General features: G+C 41.4%; 1 protein-coding gene across 1 annotated transcript in view; it reads left to right on the top strand.

The window, feature by feature from the left end:
* Window positions 1–16,058, top strand: part of sf3b3 (splicing factor 3b, subunit 3) — a 34,052-nt gene that overhangs the window by 2,793 nt on the left and 15,201 nt on the right. Inside the window, exons 6-20 of the mRNA XM_050072390.1 lie at window positions 1,149–1,290; window positions 2,512–2,624; window positions 3,002–3,139; window positions 3,423–3,526; window positions 5,012–5,177; window positions 5,332–5,427; window positions 6,089–6,161; window positions 6,718–6,869; window positions 7,014–7,169; window positions 7,651–7,806; window positions 9,492–9,635; window positions 10,163–10,285; window positions 10,506–10,660; window positions 11,893–12,067; window positions 14,372–14,577. Coding sequence (XP_049928347.1) covers window positions 1,149–1,290; window positions 2,512–2,624; window positions 3,002–3,139; window positions 3,423–3,526; window positions 5,012–5,177; window positions 5,332–5,427; window positions 6,089–6,161; window positions 6,718–6,869; window positions 7,014–7,169; window positions 7,651–7,806; window positions 9,492–9,635; window positions 10,163–10,285; window positions 10,506–10,660; window positions 11,893–12,067; window positions 14,372–14,577 — 2,099 coding nt within the window. The remainder of the gene's footprint in view (window positions 1–1,148; window positions 1,291–2,511; window positions 2,625–3,001; window positions 3,140–3,422; window positions 3,527–5,011; window positions 5,178–5,331; window positions 5,428–6,088; window positions 6,162–6,717; window positions 6,870–7,013; window positions 7,170–7,650; window positions 7,807–9,491; window positions 9,636–10,162; window positions 10,286–10,505; window positions 10,661–11,892; window positions 12,068–14,371; window positions 14,578–16,058) is intronic.

Genomic DNA, 16,058 nt, shown 5'->3' with positions numbered 1-16,058 from the left:
CGTTTATTTCCCTGTGTCACAAACGCACGTGGCTAGCTTTAGGCAAACAAAAGCACGTGGTTAGAAAAAACCGCCATGGTTTGGCTCTACATTCATACAGGAAGCAAACACCAGGCTCCTGGGTGAAAGTCTGGTGTTGTGGGACCTGCCCAGACTTTCCAGCTTCTTAAATTACAATGTTGTCCTGTGGCGTTATAAATGGACACCGCCTGATGGTGTAACATACCGCATCTGTGTATGACATAGAAATCCATGACCGAGTGGATTTTACTACGTCTGAATGAGAATGGGTTGGATAATGCAAACTGTCTGGTGTTGTTGATGTGATGAGTTTGTCATGTCTCTTCTCTGACAATCACTGGAGAAAGATTTAACACCTCTGATCTCAGCACATATATTTGATTTTCAAGCACCATTGGTAACAAACATTGTTGCCCACCCTGATGCTTTTTTCAAAAAACATTTTTACTCTTTTGTTATTTAATGTTATAAGCCGCCACCACTTAGCCTGAGTGTCAGACTGAAGCTCCCAGAACCTTCAGTCTGACATGGCTTCCATTGAAGGTGATTTACAAGGGGGAGGGAATTTGATTTTTCCCTAACCAATCAGTAGAGATCAACGACTCACCCAGAATCTGACGTCATTAGTATCCATGCCTCGGGGGTGCCGAAAACAAGCGAGCATTGCCCGTTTAAAATGTCTCCGTCGTCGTGCACGCCCAGCTGCATCGCCGTTAAATCCAGTTTAGCAGCTTCCTTAATTTGGTCCTCCATTAACGCGAGTAGTGGCGAAATACCTCGATAGCATCGTTAATGTGGTCTGTAGGATCTGTAGCGGTCGCCATTGTTGCTATCCTCACCAGTTACCCACCGGCGTACAGCTTGACATCAGCGTGGCGCTGATTGGCTAATCGCTAGACCCCCGGCGTTCATTGGTCCGTCTATCGTTTGGACGAGATAAATCGCAAATTCATTGAAATATGCCAGACCAGAGATGCAAGCCTACTCAGTTGAGTGGGCGGGGTCTATGGTATGGAACCAGGCTAGCCACCACTCACATAGTGTCTGGGAGTGGGGCTATACTGCGTCTAACATAGGACTCATTTTGAAAACCTCTGATCCTTTTTGCTGATATTTGCTCTTTACAGGAAGCTGACAATGACCCGACAGGAGAGGCTGCCGCCAACACGCAGCAGACGCTCACCTTTTACGAGCTGGATCTCGGCTTGAATCATGTGGTGCGCAAGTACAGTGAAGCATTAGAAGAGCATGGAAATTTCCTCATCACCGGTAAGCATTTGTGCACATGAGGTTGCACACTCCAGTTATCAGTTGCTACAATAGTTGTCAGGAAGGAAAGCATACACCCAGCTGACAGTCATGGTTGGAGACTGTTAAAAATGGAGCCAGGGACAGGCAGGTGTGTCAAAACAAACTAAGAGGAGACAGTGGAAACGAAACTTAGAAACATTTAGAGTCTGCAAGGTTTTAGTAAGGATGGACCGATTGTGAAATTCTGGGCCAATATCAATATTGATGTTTAAAATAACAATTTGACCAATAGCGGATGCCAGTGTTTTATTGTTGAGTTTGGAATTTCTTCCACCTTTTGTGCCAAGGAAACCAAGGAACCAGCAGCAGCTCGTGGCGAAATTGGGTGGGAGGGCTCACGCATTAGGCCTATGGCCTATACTGATCAATAGTTCAGCTGCAGTAACAGTAACATCACATTGAGATACAGTACCAGGTTACAGCAACAATGCACTACAACAAAACTAGAGAATTAGGCTAACTACAAAAATGTTCTGATGCCAAAAGCTCTCTCTGTCTCGCTCTCGCTGGCTTGCTGGCTCGCTCGCTCACACACACACACACACACACACACACACACACACACTCACACTCACACTCACACACTCTGACTATTTTCGGCTGTACATACAGATAAGAAAGGTAAAGAAAGGAAAGGAGTAATGCTCCTTTTAATAAGAGGTTAGGGCTTGGGCCTACCTTATTTGAAGAGAAGCTCACATCGACGGCCTGTCTGGGATGCAAACAGGTTAATCACCAAGTCATTTAAGTCTGATGATGTTTGGATGAGGTCCCGCTCGATAGACAGCATTTAAAATAATCCACCTCGTTCAGCATGATGCTAATGCAATTCGCAGAATTTGATTTGTTTTCATAAGAACCAGTATACGGGCATTGCTGTTAGATAATGTACATTGTTGGTTTACAAAGTATTATAAGTACCCACATTGAAGTGTTGTTGGTGTGATGAGTTTGTCATGTCTCTTCTCTGACTAACACTGGAGAAAGATTTTACACCTCTGATCTCAGCACGAGTTGACCAACGCAGTAACTCACATTTAAGAGTTGAGGCAAAGTAGTAAAGGGAAACCTTAGATTGGAAAACAGAGCCCATCCTGCTTTTGGATTCCAGCTGTTTTCACTGTAGTCGTCATCATTTTGAAAAGAAACTCATTCCACTGAACGCTTCTCTCTGTCTAGTTCCTGGTGGTTCAGACGGGCCCAGTGGAGTTCTGATCTGCTCTGAAAACTACATCACTTACAAGAATTTTGGAGACCAGCCCGACATTCGCTGTCCCATCCCACGACGCAGGGTGAGTCCTAAATACAGAAATATGTCATTAAAAACAGAGCTGTATCTTTGCTACACAGTCAACTGTAAGGCACTTTTGCCATGTGGACTCTCTGAGTATCTTTATGACAGCTTCCTACGAACATAGCATTAAAATGTTGACTGTTAGGATTTCAGCTATAATTAATGACTTGTGATGTTGTAATCCAGTACTAATATTTCAAATGGAAGGATGTTTATTCATGTATATTTGGAAGCTGTGCTATAATTCAAGTCACTACACCCGCTTTAATTATTTTTCTATGCATCTGTGTCAGGTCACGTTTTGTCTCTGCATGCACATTTATTTATAATCTGCTCCCCTTCCCTCCGCCTTTCCTCATCTGTCTCTTCCTGCAGAATGACCTAGATGACCCGGAGCGCGGCATGATATTTGTTTGCTCAGCCACCCACAAGACAAAGTCCATGTTCTTCTTCCTGGCCCAGACAGAGCAGGGAGACATCTTTAAGGTTACCCTGGAAACAGATGAAGAAATGGTGAGCAGATTTGAAGGACAGATAGAGGGTCCTGCCTCTGTAGTACTTTTTCACTTCTTCATGTGACATGACAATTCTAAATCAGTTTTACAGTAAAACAAACTGTGAAGCCAAATCCATTTTTAACAGGTGCTGCATACCACCCATCTGTAATGTAAAGCAGAAAACCAACAACAATCACGTAGTTACAAGTAGTCATTAAGTGGTTATCTCTGGATTTATTCATCAGGTAAATGTTTGGCACTAAGGTGTGTGTTTTAAAGGGGTCTGTTTTTTTTCTCAGGTCACAGAAATCAGGCTGAAATACTTTGACACAATCCCTGTGGCAACAGCCATGTGTGTACTGAAGACTGGCTTCTTGTTTGTGTCTTCAGAATTTGGAAACCAGTAAGTCATTTTTTCAACTTCAGTTCCTCTTCTCCCCTCTTCATGTTAATTTGAATGACCTTTTAATGGAATATAGCTTTCAATTAGGGATGCTGGGTTTAACCAGTTTTGCCATAACCACGGTCACATTATGCCACTGTTCCATAATGGTAAGAATTGTACAGGTTACATGTCCTGATTCCCAAAGCGTTCCCCTATAAAAACAAATCTTGGGAGCCAAGTTGTTTGTGTTTGTAGTGAAATCCTTTCTCACAAGTCCAGTGTGTGTGTGTGTGTGCTGGTTTGTTATGTGTGTGAGAGAGTTGTACCACTCACCTGAAAAGTTGAGAAAAGAGCTGTCAAACTGTCACATTAAACCGACATTCCAGCGTCATATCCACCAAACAAAAAAAGCCTCAAATCAGTAGTGTGGGAGCATTTTGGATATCTACAAAATGACCAGGGATTTTTAGAAGATGAATTCTAATTAGCAAAACGTGCCTTCGAAAAGTGACCTCAAAGGGGTCCAACACTTTAAATATGTTCCAACATCTTTAAGATAATCCTGCACCACCATTTACCCAAGTCAATATATATACAACATAACCAGCTAATGTACCAAGCTGGACCCAAAAAAGTTAAAATAACCCCAGGAGTAGTTCACTATGTGTTACTGTTCACTATAGTTTTCTTGCAGGGATATCATATTTCCTGTGGGGGCCTGTAGAAGGGTCTATCATTTGTGAAACCGGGATATTTCCTCTGACAATAATCAAAATGTCATATTGTGACATCAAGAGCTTAAATGTGGCCTGCTCTTAAATGACGGGACACAGAATAAAATAATTTTATGTGGGACTTTATTCCCCGACTGAACTAGAACAGTGTAAGAACAGCATTAACATTGTAACTGAGCAAAGCACGAGCATGACCTGAGCGCCACTGAACAGCCTTGCGGTTAAATCAGCTGTTCCCCAGGACGAAATCACATTCTGTGTCACCAGAAAAAATGCGAGGATAATTGCTTTGTGAGAAAATTATATCTGATGCACAGGGAAAGAATTGATTAAAAGTTTGCTGTGCATTTATGCCCGGAGCACACTGAGTGCTGCTCCCTCCTGGTCTCAAAGTAATTATGAATTAATAGTTGTTTAGATTGTCAAAATTTAATTTCACACACAATGCAAGTACTAGGCTTGCTAGCAAAACAGAGAAAGCACATAATGCTATTCTATAACCAGCAACCTTATAATGCCCCTGATAAAGAAGTTAGGCGGTCCTACATCAGTTAACTTTCATTTAAATCAATCAATTTTCAATTAAATCATCCTGATGTAAAGCACACATTACCTTGACTTTACATGCAGGGTACTTCGTGCAGAAGGCTTTTGGCTGTACCCAGGAAAATATCCTCAAAGCTTGGCCCAGAATTCCTGTCTGTTTAACTTTTGCTTTATATCTCTTGCTCTGTTTTTTCTCTCAAAACCCCTTCGCTTGTTTCCTCAGTTACCTTTACCAGATTGCCCACTTGGGTGATGATGATGAAGAGCCTGAGTTCTCCTCTGCGATGCCACTGGAGGAGGGAGACACCTTCTTCTTTCAACCCCGCCCTCTCAAGAACCTGGTGCTGGTTGATGAACAGGAGAACTTGTCACCCATCATGTCCTGCCAGGTCAGTGGGTGTGAGTGTGTCTTTGCTGGCACTTGTTATACACCTGGGCCTCACATATACCTGGGGGCTGTATTGCTGCAATAAAATGTCTTATTTGAATAGATTTGAACAGCGCCTTTTGTCTGTGGCTCACTGTGTGCTCCCTACCCGACAGATTGCTGATTTGGCCAATGAAGATACACCACAGTTGTACGTCGCCTGTGGACGAGGACCCCGGTCTACTCTGAGGGTCCTTAGACATGGACTGGAGGTATACAGACACACACTTAACAACACAACATGTAACATGCATGCAGGCAAGGACAGATGTACGCACACTGCTGACTGAAAAGTGATGAGTTTGTTCATGTCTCTTCTCTGAATAAAAGCTGAAGAGTCTGTCAAATGCTCTGATTTTAGCTCAAACAAAATCTGGTGTTTTTATATCATCCACCCTCAACATGTCAGCTTTCGTCACTTGCTGCTTACAAATGTATCATCAAACAATCACTGGTTGTATGCTGCTTGCTGGTTGGCAGCCATTTCTAGCTTTGTATCTGACAACATCCCACCTGTGAGTGAACACACAAAGCTCTGCAGCAGGGCTTTCAGAGATGGCGTGTTTCTCCAATTGTCCTGTGCTCAGTACATATCAATAATATGCAAACACGCTGCAAATGTTGTGAGACAGTAAATGTGCAATTATTATTGTTCAGCTGTAAATGCCCCCATAATCTCTATGTGGGTGGAACATGTACAGTCAAGTGTATTTTGTGAAAAACTAGATGAGATGTAATTCATATATATTTTCTGTGTAGTTTGTATGAAGCAGACCTCAGAACATGCTTGGATCAAGCCCTTACAATATCATGATATATCATGTGGTCTTGAACATTAAATCTTCTTGTTCCCTCCTTATCCTTCTCTATCAGGTATCAGAGATGGCTGTGTCTGAGCTGCCCGGTAACCCCAACGCTGTGTGGACAGTACGCAGACATGTGGACGGTAATAAGTTTACGATTACAGACACCTTTTTTCCAACTTGACTATTGGCTGTGTGAACGTTCCAAAGCCCTACTGAAAGAGCATTTTACCTGCTCAAAATGAGCACCAACCATTAGCTACAGAGCATTCACCTTTATAAATAGGAGAATACAGTAAGTGCAAGGTGTTAAGCAGATGTGTAAGATCTCATCTGCCTGTGGGAAACATTTTGAATGCATTTTTAGAACACAAATGTTACTAGGGGTGTAAATCACAAGCTTCTTTACGATACGATGGAATATCCATTCTTTGGACATGGGAAAGTTAATGATATTTATTCATGTTTCATTTTGCATTGATCATCGGTGTGTATTACAAGTCTTTATGAATGTGAATGGCCAGTGCTAATTACCTCTCAGATCACTCAGATGCGTGACTGTTTCTTTCCCATGTGTTTGTCTTTGCAGTTTCCAGATCTTTCCTGGCATTTATTCATCATATTTAGCCTCAGCACAGCTCCATCAGCTGATTTTTTTTTAATCATTACCTCTTTGTCTTTATTTCCTTTTTCCATCAGATGAGTTTGATGCCTACATCATAGTGTCTTTCGTGAACGCTACTCTGGTTCTGTCCATCGGTGAGACTGTAGAGGAAGTGACAGACTCTGGATTTCTGGGAACAACACCCACTCTCTCCTGCTCCCTGCTCGGTGAAGACGCCCTGGTGCAGGTGTGTGTAATCATCCTCATTTGTACCTGTTGTGATACTGAACAATGGTAAATACAGACGTGATTTCAACAATGAAGCCAACCCACCACTTACTTTCTTTCCATCTTATTTCCTCTTCTCGTTCCCTCCCTGTTATCCATACAGGTGTACCCAGACGGTATTCGCCACATCCGAGCAGACAAGCGTGTGAATGAGTGGAAGACTCCCGGTAAAAAGACCATTGTCCGCTGTGCTGTGAACCAGCGACAGGTCGTTATTGCACTCACTGGAGGAGAGCTGGTCTACTTTGAGATGGACCCGGTAAGAAAACAAATGGTTTTTTTTCCAGCATTTCATATCTCGTGCTACTTCAACCCCATATTTAAAAAGTCACAGATTTCAGCGGAATGTCAGAAGGATTTAAAGGGCACACCTATCATGGCAGGCCTCAAACCAAAGTTTCAGATCAGTTCATTTTCATTTTTTAGCTCAACATTTTTTACAAAATGCTAATGCATTTCATTTTTTTGACACCAGTTAACAGAATGTTACTGACACTGTCATTGTCACATGTAGTGACTCACTCAAAACTATAACCATACTCAGACATTCTCTGTAAAAATCAAACATCATGAGCTGTACCTACTTTGTATTTACTCAAATGTGAGTGAAACAGACATTGAAAACTAAAACTAAGTCAGTCACTGGTACCATATTAAACACAGGAAAGAACTGAAATGACTGACAATCTGTGTAGTAATACTGTTTTCTCTCTTTCTCTCCTTCTTTTTCCTCTCTCCAGTCGGGCCAGCTGAATGAGTACACTGAGCGGAAGGAGATGTCTGCAGATGTGGTTTGCATGAGCTTGGCCAACGTTCCACCTGGTGAACAACGTTCGCGATTCCTGGCCGTGGGACTTGTTGACAACACTGTCCGAATCATCTCCCTGGACCCTTCGGTATGAACAAAAACGCACCCTGACACATTAAAATGAAATGTTCTGTGATGCTGCTACTCCAGTCTAAGGTGTAAAAAAATCAATTGTTGTCAGTTGAGTGAAGTAGTAAATCATTTTTGTCCTGCATTAGAATAAGTGATAATGGAAATGGTAAATAGACTGCGCCTTTTATAAGTCTTACGACCGCTCAAAGGGATTTTTACACTACGATTTACATTCACTCATTGACACACACATTCATACACTGGTGGCTGAGGCTACCATACAACATGCCACCTGCACACTCACACACAGATGGAACAGCCGTCGGGAGCAGTTGGGGGTTTAGTATCTTGATTAAAGATATTTTGACATGCAGACTGGAGGAGCCGGGGACCAACCCGCTGATCTTCCGATTAGTTGATGCCCCGCTCTACCTCCTGAACCACAGCTGCCACAGGTGTTATAACACACCAGCCTCTTGTTTGAAATAATTTGTTTCAATGATTGACATGAATCCCCCACAGCCCAAACTGCTTGGTTGGTTTCTTCTCAGGTCAGTAGCAAGTGATATCCATGCTGGTTAAAATAACAGTGACACCATGCTCCGGGGAAACGCTTGGCTCAACAGGCACTTTGACTTTGACTCTCCCTGCTCCTAATGGTGACCAGTGAAGCAGCCTTTGCCCTTTAAGTGATTGCTTTTAGGTTCATTAGAGAGACTTGCTTCAGGGTCAGACACAGACAAAATAATAATAATAATAGTTGACCAGTCTGACCTTTCAACCCAAGAAATGATTAAACTATTACCTAAACTTCTAACACACAAGGCTGAAAGAGCTGAGCAGCCAGCCACACATGTTGCTAATAGCCCACAGTCTAAACAGGATACTCAGTGCTCGGTATTACTTACTTACTTCTTAGTTAAGTAGCACTCTGTGTTAGTGAGAGTTTTTGGAGGCTAAGACTGATGAATATTCCGAAGAGGAAAAGGTTTTTATTTGTCCATTCAAGTGTAAAATTACAGAATTAATTGAATGATAAAATAGACTTATTTTCAAAATATATGGTACACTTTTAAGTATTAAAACAAGTATGACTTGTGAGGTGCAGCTTAATATTTCAGTGAGAATGTGGTGCACGCTTAGGGCTGTCATGATAACTTCTTCTATTGGACAATATATTGCACTGATACAATGACAGCAAAACGGTTTTCTTTCCTCTGAGTGTGAACGCAGTGTGTGGTGTGTATACATTTAAAAATTTAAAAAACAAGTACATTTTTCTTTCATTCAGAAACAGAATTGTTTCTTTTGTATGTATTTATAACTATACTATTACATTTTGTATTTTATAAGGAACTGTTTTTGTATTACAAGCTGCTAAGGAGACACCCAAGAAAATGTCATTCAGATAAAGCTCTACCTTTTTTTTTTTAAAGTTCATATAGAGGTATAGTAAAGGTCATATTTTACGATGTTAGTTTTAAAAAATGAAATATTTTGAGAGTCAAGGAAGTTTCTCTTGCATTTGTATTTGTGCTGTATCAAAAACGTACTGGACCATGACAGCACTGTCGTATCAGACCAAATTATTATGAATTTTGTCACCCAGTACATCCCTTCTACATATTTGTGTTAACACTGAATGTTAGCACCCTTTGTGTGTTGAAAGAGTTTAACCCTTTGCGTCTCTGTGGTGTTCAGGACTGCCTGCAGCCGCTGAGTATGCAGGCTCTGCCCGCCCAGCCAGAGAGTCTGTGTATTGTTGAGATGGGAGGGGTCGAGAAACAGGATGAACTTGGAGAAAAGGGAACCATCGGCTTCCTCTACCTCAACATAGGGCTTCAGGTAAATGTTGTTTTTAATTCACAACCAGAAGAGGCACAGATAAGACAGTCCTTTAATTCAATGCATTTTATTTACAGTGCCCAATATTACAAATCACAGTTTGCCTCAGGGGGCTTTACAACATAAGGTGGTCATATCTACATTAGCATCGGCTCAGATGGATCTTGTACTTAGTGATCCAAGAGGAAAACTCTGAATAAAACTCTCTGTCATGAAGGTCATCCAGCAAGAATATTATGGCTGGATATTGCACTTTTCAATAAGTTAATATTCTGAATCCCCAGTTATTGTTCTAAGAATATTTGCAGAAGCCCGTGATATCTAATCAGAAGTTCAAGCAAACAATTACCCACAATACAGAGCAGAGGTCTAGAGGAATACCATGCACTTATGTTAATTGACATAGAAAATATTGTTTATTGACATTTATTTTTCAATTGTTCATTTATTATTAGTGAGGGCTTATGTGACAATATGTTAGGATACAGATTGTCAATTGTGTGTTTGTGTTTGATCCCCTTCCTCAGAACGGTGTGCTGCTGAGGACTGTGCTGGACCCAGTGACCGGTGACCTGTCAGATACCAGAACACGCTACCTGGGTTCACGACCTGTCAAACTCTTCAGAGTCAGGATGCAGGGACAGGAAGCTGTATGTGACTTAAACATTTACATATAATCAATACACACAAAAAAGGCTGATATAACTACAACCTAATTACAAAATGATACAACAGTTTGCGCTCAAACAAGTATGAAATTGAAACTCTTTTTGCTGCTGATTAGCCAAAATGTTGATCAGTTTTTGTCATGTTGAATGTCGGACAATCATGTGATGAATCTGAATTGGCTGCACCTCTTCTCTGTGACAGGTGCTGGCAATGTCCAGTCGCTCCTGGCTCAGCTACTCATACCAGTCTCGCTTCCATCTGACCCCTCTGTCATATGAGACCCTGGAGTACGCCTCTGGCTTTGCCTCCGAGCAGTGCCCTGAAGGTATCGTGGCCATTTCCACCAACACACTGAGGTAAGGATACACACTGCAACAGCTACACATGTTTGCATAAACCTTTGGCAGTCTGAAGCCCCCTTTCCACTGCACATAAAAAAACCTGCTGACACCCGTTAACATCTGGCTATTTAATGTAATGGTAAATGTTACTATCGTCATTCACACACTGGTCAAATGCATCTGCATTGATCAGCATTGATTGGAAAAAAAAAAAAACACACCTGGGCAAACGCTAATATTAGCCCCTTTACCAGTGAAATGCAATAACATGCCACCAGAAAATACCATCCGTCTCCATCTAAGCAGCACTCAAACATCAATCCAAATTAGTCTGCACCGAAAGAGAGACTGAGATATATAAAAGGAAGCAAACCACAAAGGGCTCCATGCTGCTTTCTACTGTTTGCCTTCATGTTTTCGGGCCTGTACATGACGTCAAACATGACACGTCAAAAAGGTCTGGTTTACTGGCAATGGGAAAGGAGTCTATGGCCTGTTTTTAGCGAGTCAACCGGTGTTAAAAAAAAAAAAACCCAATAAATTTCTGAAGTTTATTTCTTAAGATTTTCCCTTCTGATCAATTCAAAGTCCTTGTGACTGACAGAGCAGTGTGAATGCATGTGTTTTCTGTGAATTGATGTTCTTTCCCATGCTGATGTCTTTGTCTTCTTTGGATTCTTCTATTGCTGGGAACTTGTTGATGTATACTGTAACTTCAGTGTGCTTTTATTGTTTTCTGTGTACTGTAATCATGGCGTCCTTGTAAAAGAGAGCTTGCTCTCAATGGTCTCCCCTGTTTAAACTGTGCAAGCTGTTTAATTACTTGCTTTACCCACTTAGCAATTATACTGATGATTATTAATCCAAACACTAATTTTGTAAAAGCACCAATAGTCAACCCTACAATATTGTTGCACTATAAAAAATCAAGGAATTTCACAAAAAATATAGTGATATTTGATTTTCTGCATATCACCCAGCCCTAGTTGCACAGCAGTAGTCTCACTTTGTAAATAAACTTGTATTGGTGATCACGGCAGTAAAGCTGTCTTAGAGGTTGAACCATTCTGCCTTTGCTCTGTATCACAGATTGAATAGAAAGNCTCTGCCTATTACTGTATGACACCTCCATCTAGTGTTGTGATGGTGGTCCGACAGTGAACATAAATCTGAGGTTGACCTGTGAGTGAAATGATTTGTAACCTTCTCTCCCTTTCCCTTCTTTTCTCTTATCATCTGTCCGTCAGAATCTTGGCTTTGGAGAAATTAGGAGCTGTCTTCAACCAGGTGGCCTTTCCTCTGCAGTACACTCCCAGGAAATTTGTCATCCACCCTGAGACCAACAACCTGATTTTGATCGAGACTGACCACAATGCCTACACAGAGGCAACCAAAGCTCAGAGAAAGCAACAAATGGCTGAGGTATGAATTACAGTGTCAATAAAATGATGGTTATGACCTTAACAGAAAACTAAACTCTGCTCCTGGTCCCCTGACAGTAACACAGTTATTTGAGCAGAGAGTTGGTCTGTTGGTTATAGATCTGTAATTATTTTTCCAGGTTAAGGCCTAAAAAGAAAGACACTGTAACAGACACTTGGCTCTACTTTTCTTGTGTCCCCTTGAAGAGTCATCCACTATCACCATCCTTCAGGTTTCTTGTGCATCATGTTTGGTCCTGTCTATGTCAGACTACAGACCTTGTGCCCAAAAACACTCCTTTAACAGAGACAGACTACAGCAAGGCACAATGACAAATGACTGAGTATCTCTTGCAGGGGTCTGACATAGATAGATATGATGATCCAGAGCTTTTAGCAGGGTGTCCACCAGTGTATTGCAAGCCTGACCCCCTGCCCGGATTAAGCATTGGGGAATTCTTTTAAAATGAAAAAAATAATTAAATAAATTCAAGATTTTGCTAACTACAGGAGCCTAGAGAATGAAGAAAAACACCCTGTTAATATTACAATGAATAGTGATGAAAAATAAAGCTGACTGCAGACATAAGCAGAAGCGCACACAGACTAACACACAGCACAGGGCCGCCAGGCTCTGACCTCATGACAGTTGCAGCTGTGACAGACAATGCTAGCTAACGAGACAGCAGCTGACGTTTGCATTTTCAGTGATTGAGCTGATGATAACGTTACATGAACTATGAGGAGTCACATCTTTGCAACAGCTCAAATCATGTTACTAATATTAACCACTTACTTGCTCCCTCTCATCCTCTGTGGGACATGAGGTTGCAATGAAATCTCACTGCATTTAGTCCTTGGCAACACACTGCTCCTCTCCCTACAACAGCTGCATCTCTTCCAGTAAACACACCAGCTAGCAGGGCCATTTTTAGCTCTGTGAGGGCCCTATGCAAAATCTTTTGCCCCCCTATTTCAGTCACCCGTAAATGCACACCAAAGTACCAAAGCTGCATTACATTCCTTATGCATATTAGGCCAAATGGTGCTTTTTACACAGAAAAAAAAAACTTATTTTAATTTAACGTAGCTGCATTGTTAACTTAGAAATCATAAAGAAAGTCTGTTGTTGGCCCCTGTCAGAAAGACACTGGCCACCTGGCCCAACAGCTTTTCTGGGGGAAACCCTGATTTACAATGCAGAGACCACCCAGGCTGAGCATCAAGTCCTCCTTTTGACATCTCAAGTATTGTAAGCCAAGGCCTGATAGGAGCTCAGTGTTTCCTTTGTGTAAGCAGCTAGCTGTGGCTAAGGGCCAGTTTACTGGAGCAGAGAAGAGACTGAGCCTATGTGTTTAGATTTGTTTGGGATGTTCAGCCATTCTATTTGTAAATGGACCCAAAAACTTCAGAATTATGAGACTGCTTTGTTGATTCTTTTTTGGTTCCAGTCATAGTTTCAGTGTGAGTCATGGTCAGTGCAGTGGCCCAGGCTGCAGGAAAAGCCATCATCTCTCAGTAGAAAAAAATGTCTTGTTCGAAACAAAAGAACAGGTTATTATAAAAGAAAAATGGACAAAGAAATGTGCATCTGTTTTACCATTATTCATATCAAAACACATCTCCTCTCCATTTTTTATTTATTTTTACACATATTTATTTCACTCTGCATATACATGATCAAAGTTAAGGTACGTCACACGAGGCAAAAAACAAGCCAGACATGACCTTGTGGGAAGCAGCACCCTTTAATTTCATCAATATCACAACACACATGGATACATCAAGACTTCAATTAACAATTTTTTTCATTATCTGTTCATCTGCTAATTATTTCAGCGGGAAAATACTCATCACAGTTTCATCTTCAGATCGCTCAATTGATCGAAAAAACATTTTATTTAAATTTAATTTAAAATGATACACTGAGAATAGAGGAAAATTCATCATTTTCGCTTGATAAAGGACTTGACCCATCGTCAAAATAGTTGCTGACTAATTTAAGGTTGAATGACCAACTGTTTCAGCTGTAGTATACATGTCAATAAGCAAGAGTCCACCAATCAGAGGACACCAAAAAATATCGCTGCAGCCTGCATGAGGTGGAATCAGGTGAAAGGACGGGTATTTACATTAAACACAGACAAACTGACAATGTTAATTACCTCTAAGGTTATGAAGGAACTAAGGCAGTGGGCTTTGATTCAGTGTGTCCCATTGAATGTGTCGGTCACGTGGTAATGGGGGGAAAAGATCCTGTGGTATCCCTTCAGCTGACCTGCTTTGTTCTGTGTTGCCTTTACAGGAGATGGTGGAGGCTGCTGGTGAGGACGAAAGAGAACTGGCTGCTGAAATGGCTGCTGCTTTCCTCAACGAGAATCTCCCAGAAGCCATTTTTGGCGCACCTAAAGCTGGAGCAGGACAGTGGGCCTCACTGGTGCGTCTTGTCAACCCCATACAGGGTACAACACTGGACCAGGTGCAGCTAGAACAGAACGAAGCTGCATTCAGGTGAGCAGGTTTAATTTAATTTCTTCATACAAATGGAAAAGTACAAAATTGCATTGAGATGAGAAATGGATGAACCGACAGACTGACAGCAAAAAAAGAAATTATGTAAATATAACTAAAAACAAGACTTAGTGCCATAGTGTAGAGTTTCGGTCGAGGAAGGAACCCAGAGTAGATTTACCAAGATGCTTGCTCAACAAGAACTACCATTTTATTAATCCCTCTTGGGAAACCTTTTTTTTTCACTCTGTTATTTTTACCTTATACACACATTGGTCTGAAATACACATACATACACACTCAGAGCCTATAGACATGCATAATTATTTGTTGTCATAGTGATGGGGCTGCTGTGTAGTCAAACGCAGAGTCCTGAACGTGTCTAATTTTTAAGTCCTGCTCCGGAATTGGCACTGCGACATGCAATATCACATCCACCCTGCCACCCTCACACATGACCACTTAGTTCTGCAACCCAGCTCCATCTGTCTATTCAAGATTGTGTAATAACCATGCGCTGTTCAAACGATCAGGTAAGGGCAGCACAGTTAAAGTGATCATTTTGGGGCATTTCATCATGTGAATCAAAGATAGAAATTTTATATTGACTTTTAAAACATCTGCTGCCACATTCTGACTTTCTAATTGTGGAGCTGGACGGTTCATTAGGAGCACTGTTAGAGAGTGAGTTAATTAAAGGCTCAGTGTTGGATGTGAGCCGCCTCTGCTGTGTTAGCTCATGCTAATGCTCCAGAGACAGTCTTTCAGTGCTGCATCTAATCTATTTATCCGCAGCAGAAAGTTTGCTAATCTGACGCAGAGTTGGACTGTTGGGGCTCAGCTTCTCAGTGCATCGCGTCGTCTTTCTCTGAAACTGTGAAAAACAGTGAGTGAGTGTTTGGTCTCTCTAGTCAGCATTTATTTCCAGCGCCACTTACTTTATCAGGATGTGTAGAAGCTGCCCTTATTAAGTCAATAAAAGCAATTTGGCTTCATTTATTGGCTATAATTTCATCATTTATTGGCCCAGTATATATCGTGCATCCCAGGTAGTAATATCAATAAATGTAAATTCTGAGATATCTGAAGGAGAACACTTGAGATGAACAAAGGACAAAAGAAGCAAGTTTTTGGAATGGCATGATACAACTGAGCCAGAGTTCAGCCTTCTGTTTAATAAGTGGGTTGTTTGTTTACAGATGGTTTTAGTGAAGCTGTAAGTGTCATGAAATGATTCCCTAAACAGAACGATTGGGAACTGAAGTGAGTGGGAGGCTGGGTAGAGATCCTGTTGTAAAATAAAAAGTGAAACTCTGGACTGTTCACAGTGTGAAACATAAGCACTTAATGCTGAAGAAAAGGATTTGCATGACATTGTGTCACAGCCTGAAGTTCTAAGTGGTGTGTGAATGCAGTGATGACGTCCAGAGTCTGACCCTGGGCTGTTTCCCGATTATTACGCCTTTCACATTGATGGAGAG

Source organism: Epinephelus moara, chromosome 20 (assembly GCF_006386435.1).
Source record: "Epinephelus moara isolate mb chromosome 20, YSFRI_EMoa_1.0, whole genome shotgun sequence".
Lineage (NCBI taxonomy): Eukaryota > Metazoa > Chordata > Actinopteri > Perciformes > Serranidae > Epinephelus > Epinephelus moara.
Note: the sequence above shows the minus strand (reverse complement) of the source record. Positions and strands in the feature narration are given on the sequence as shown.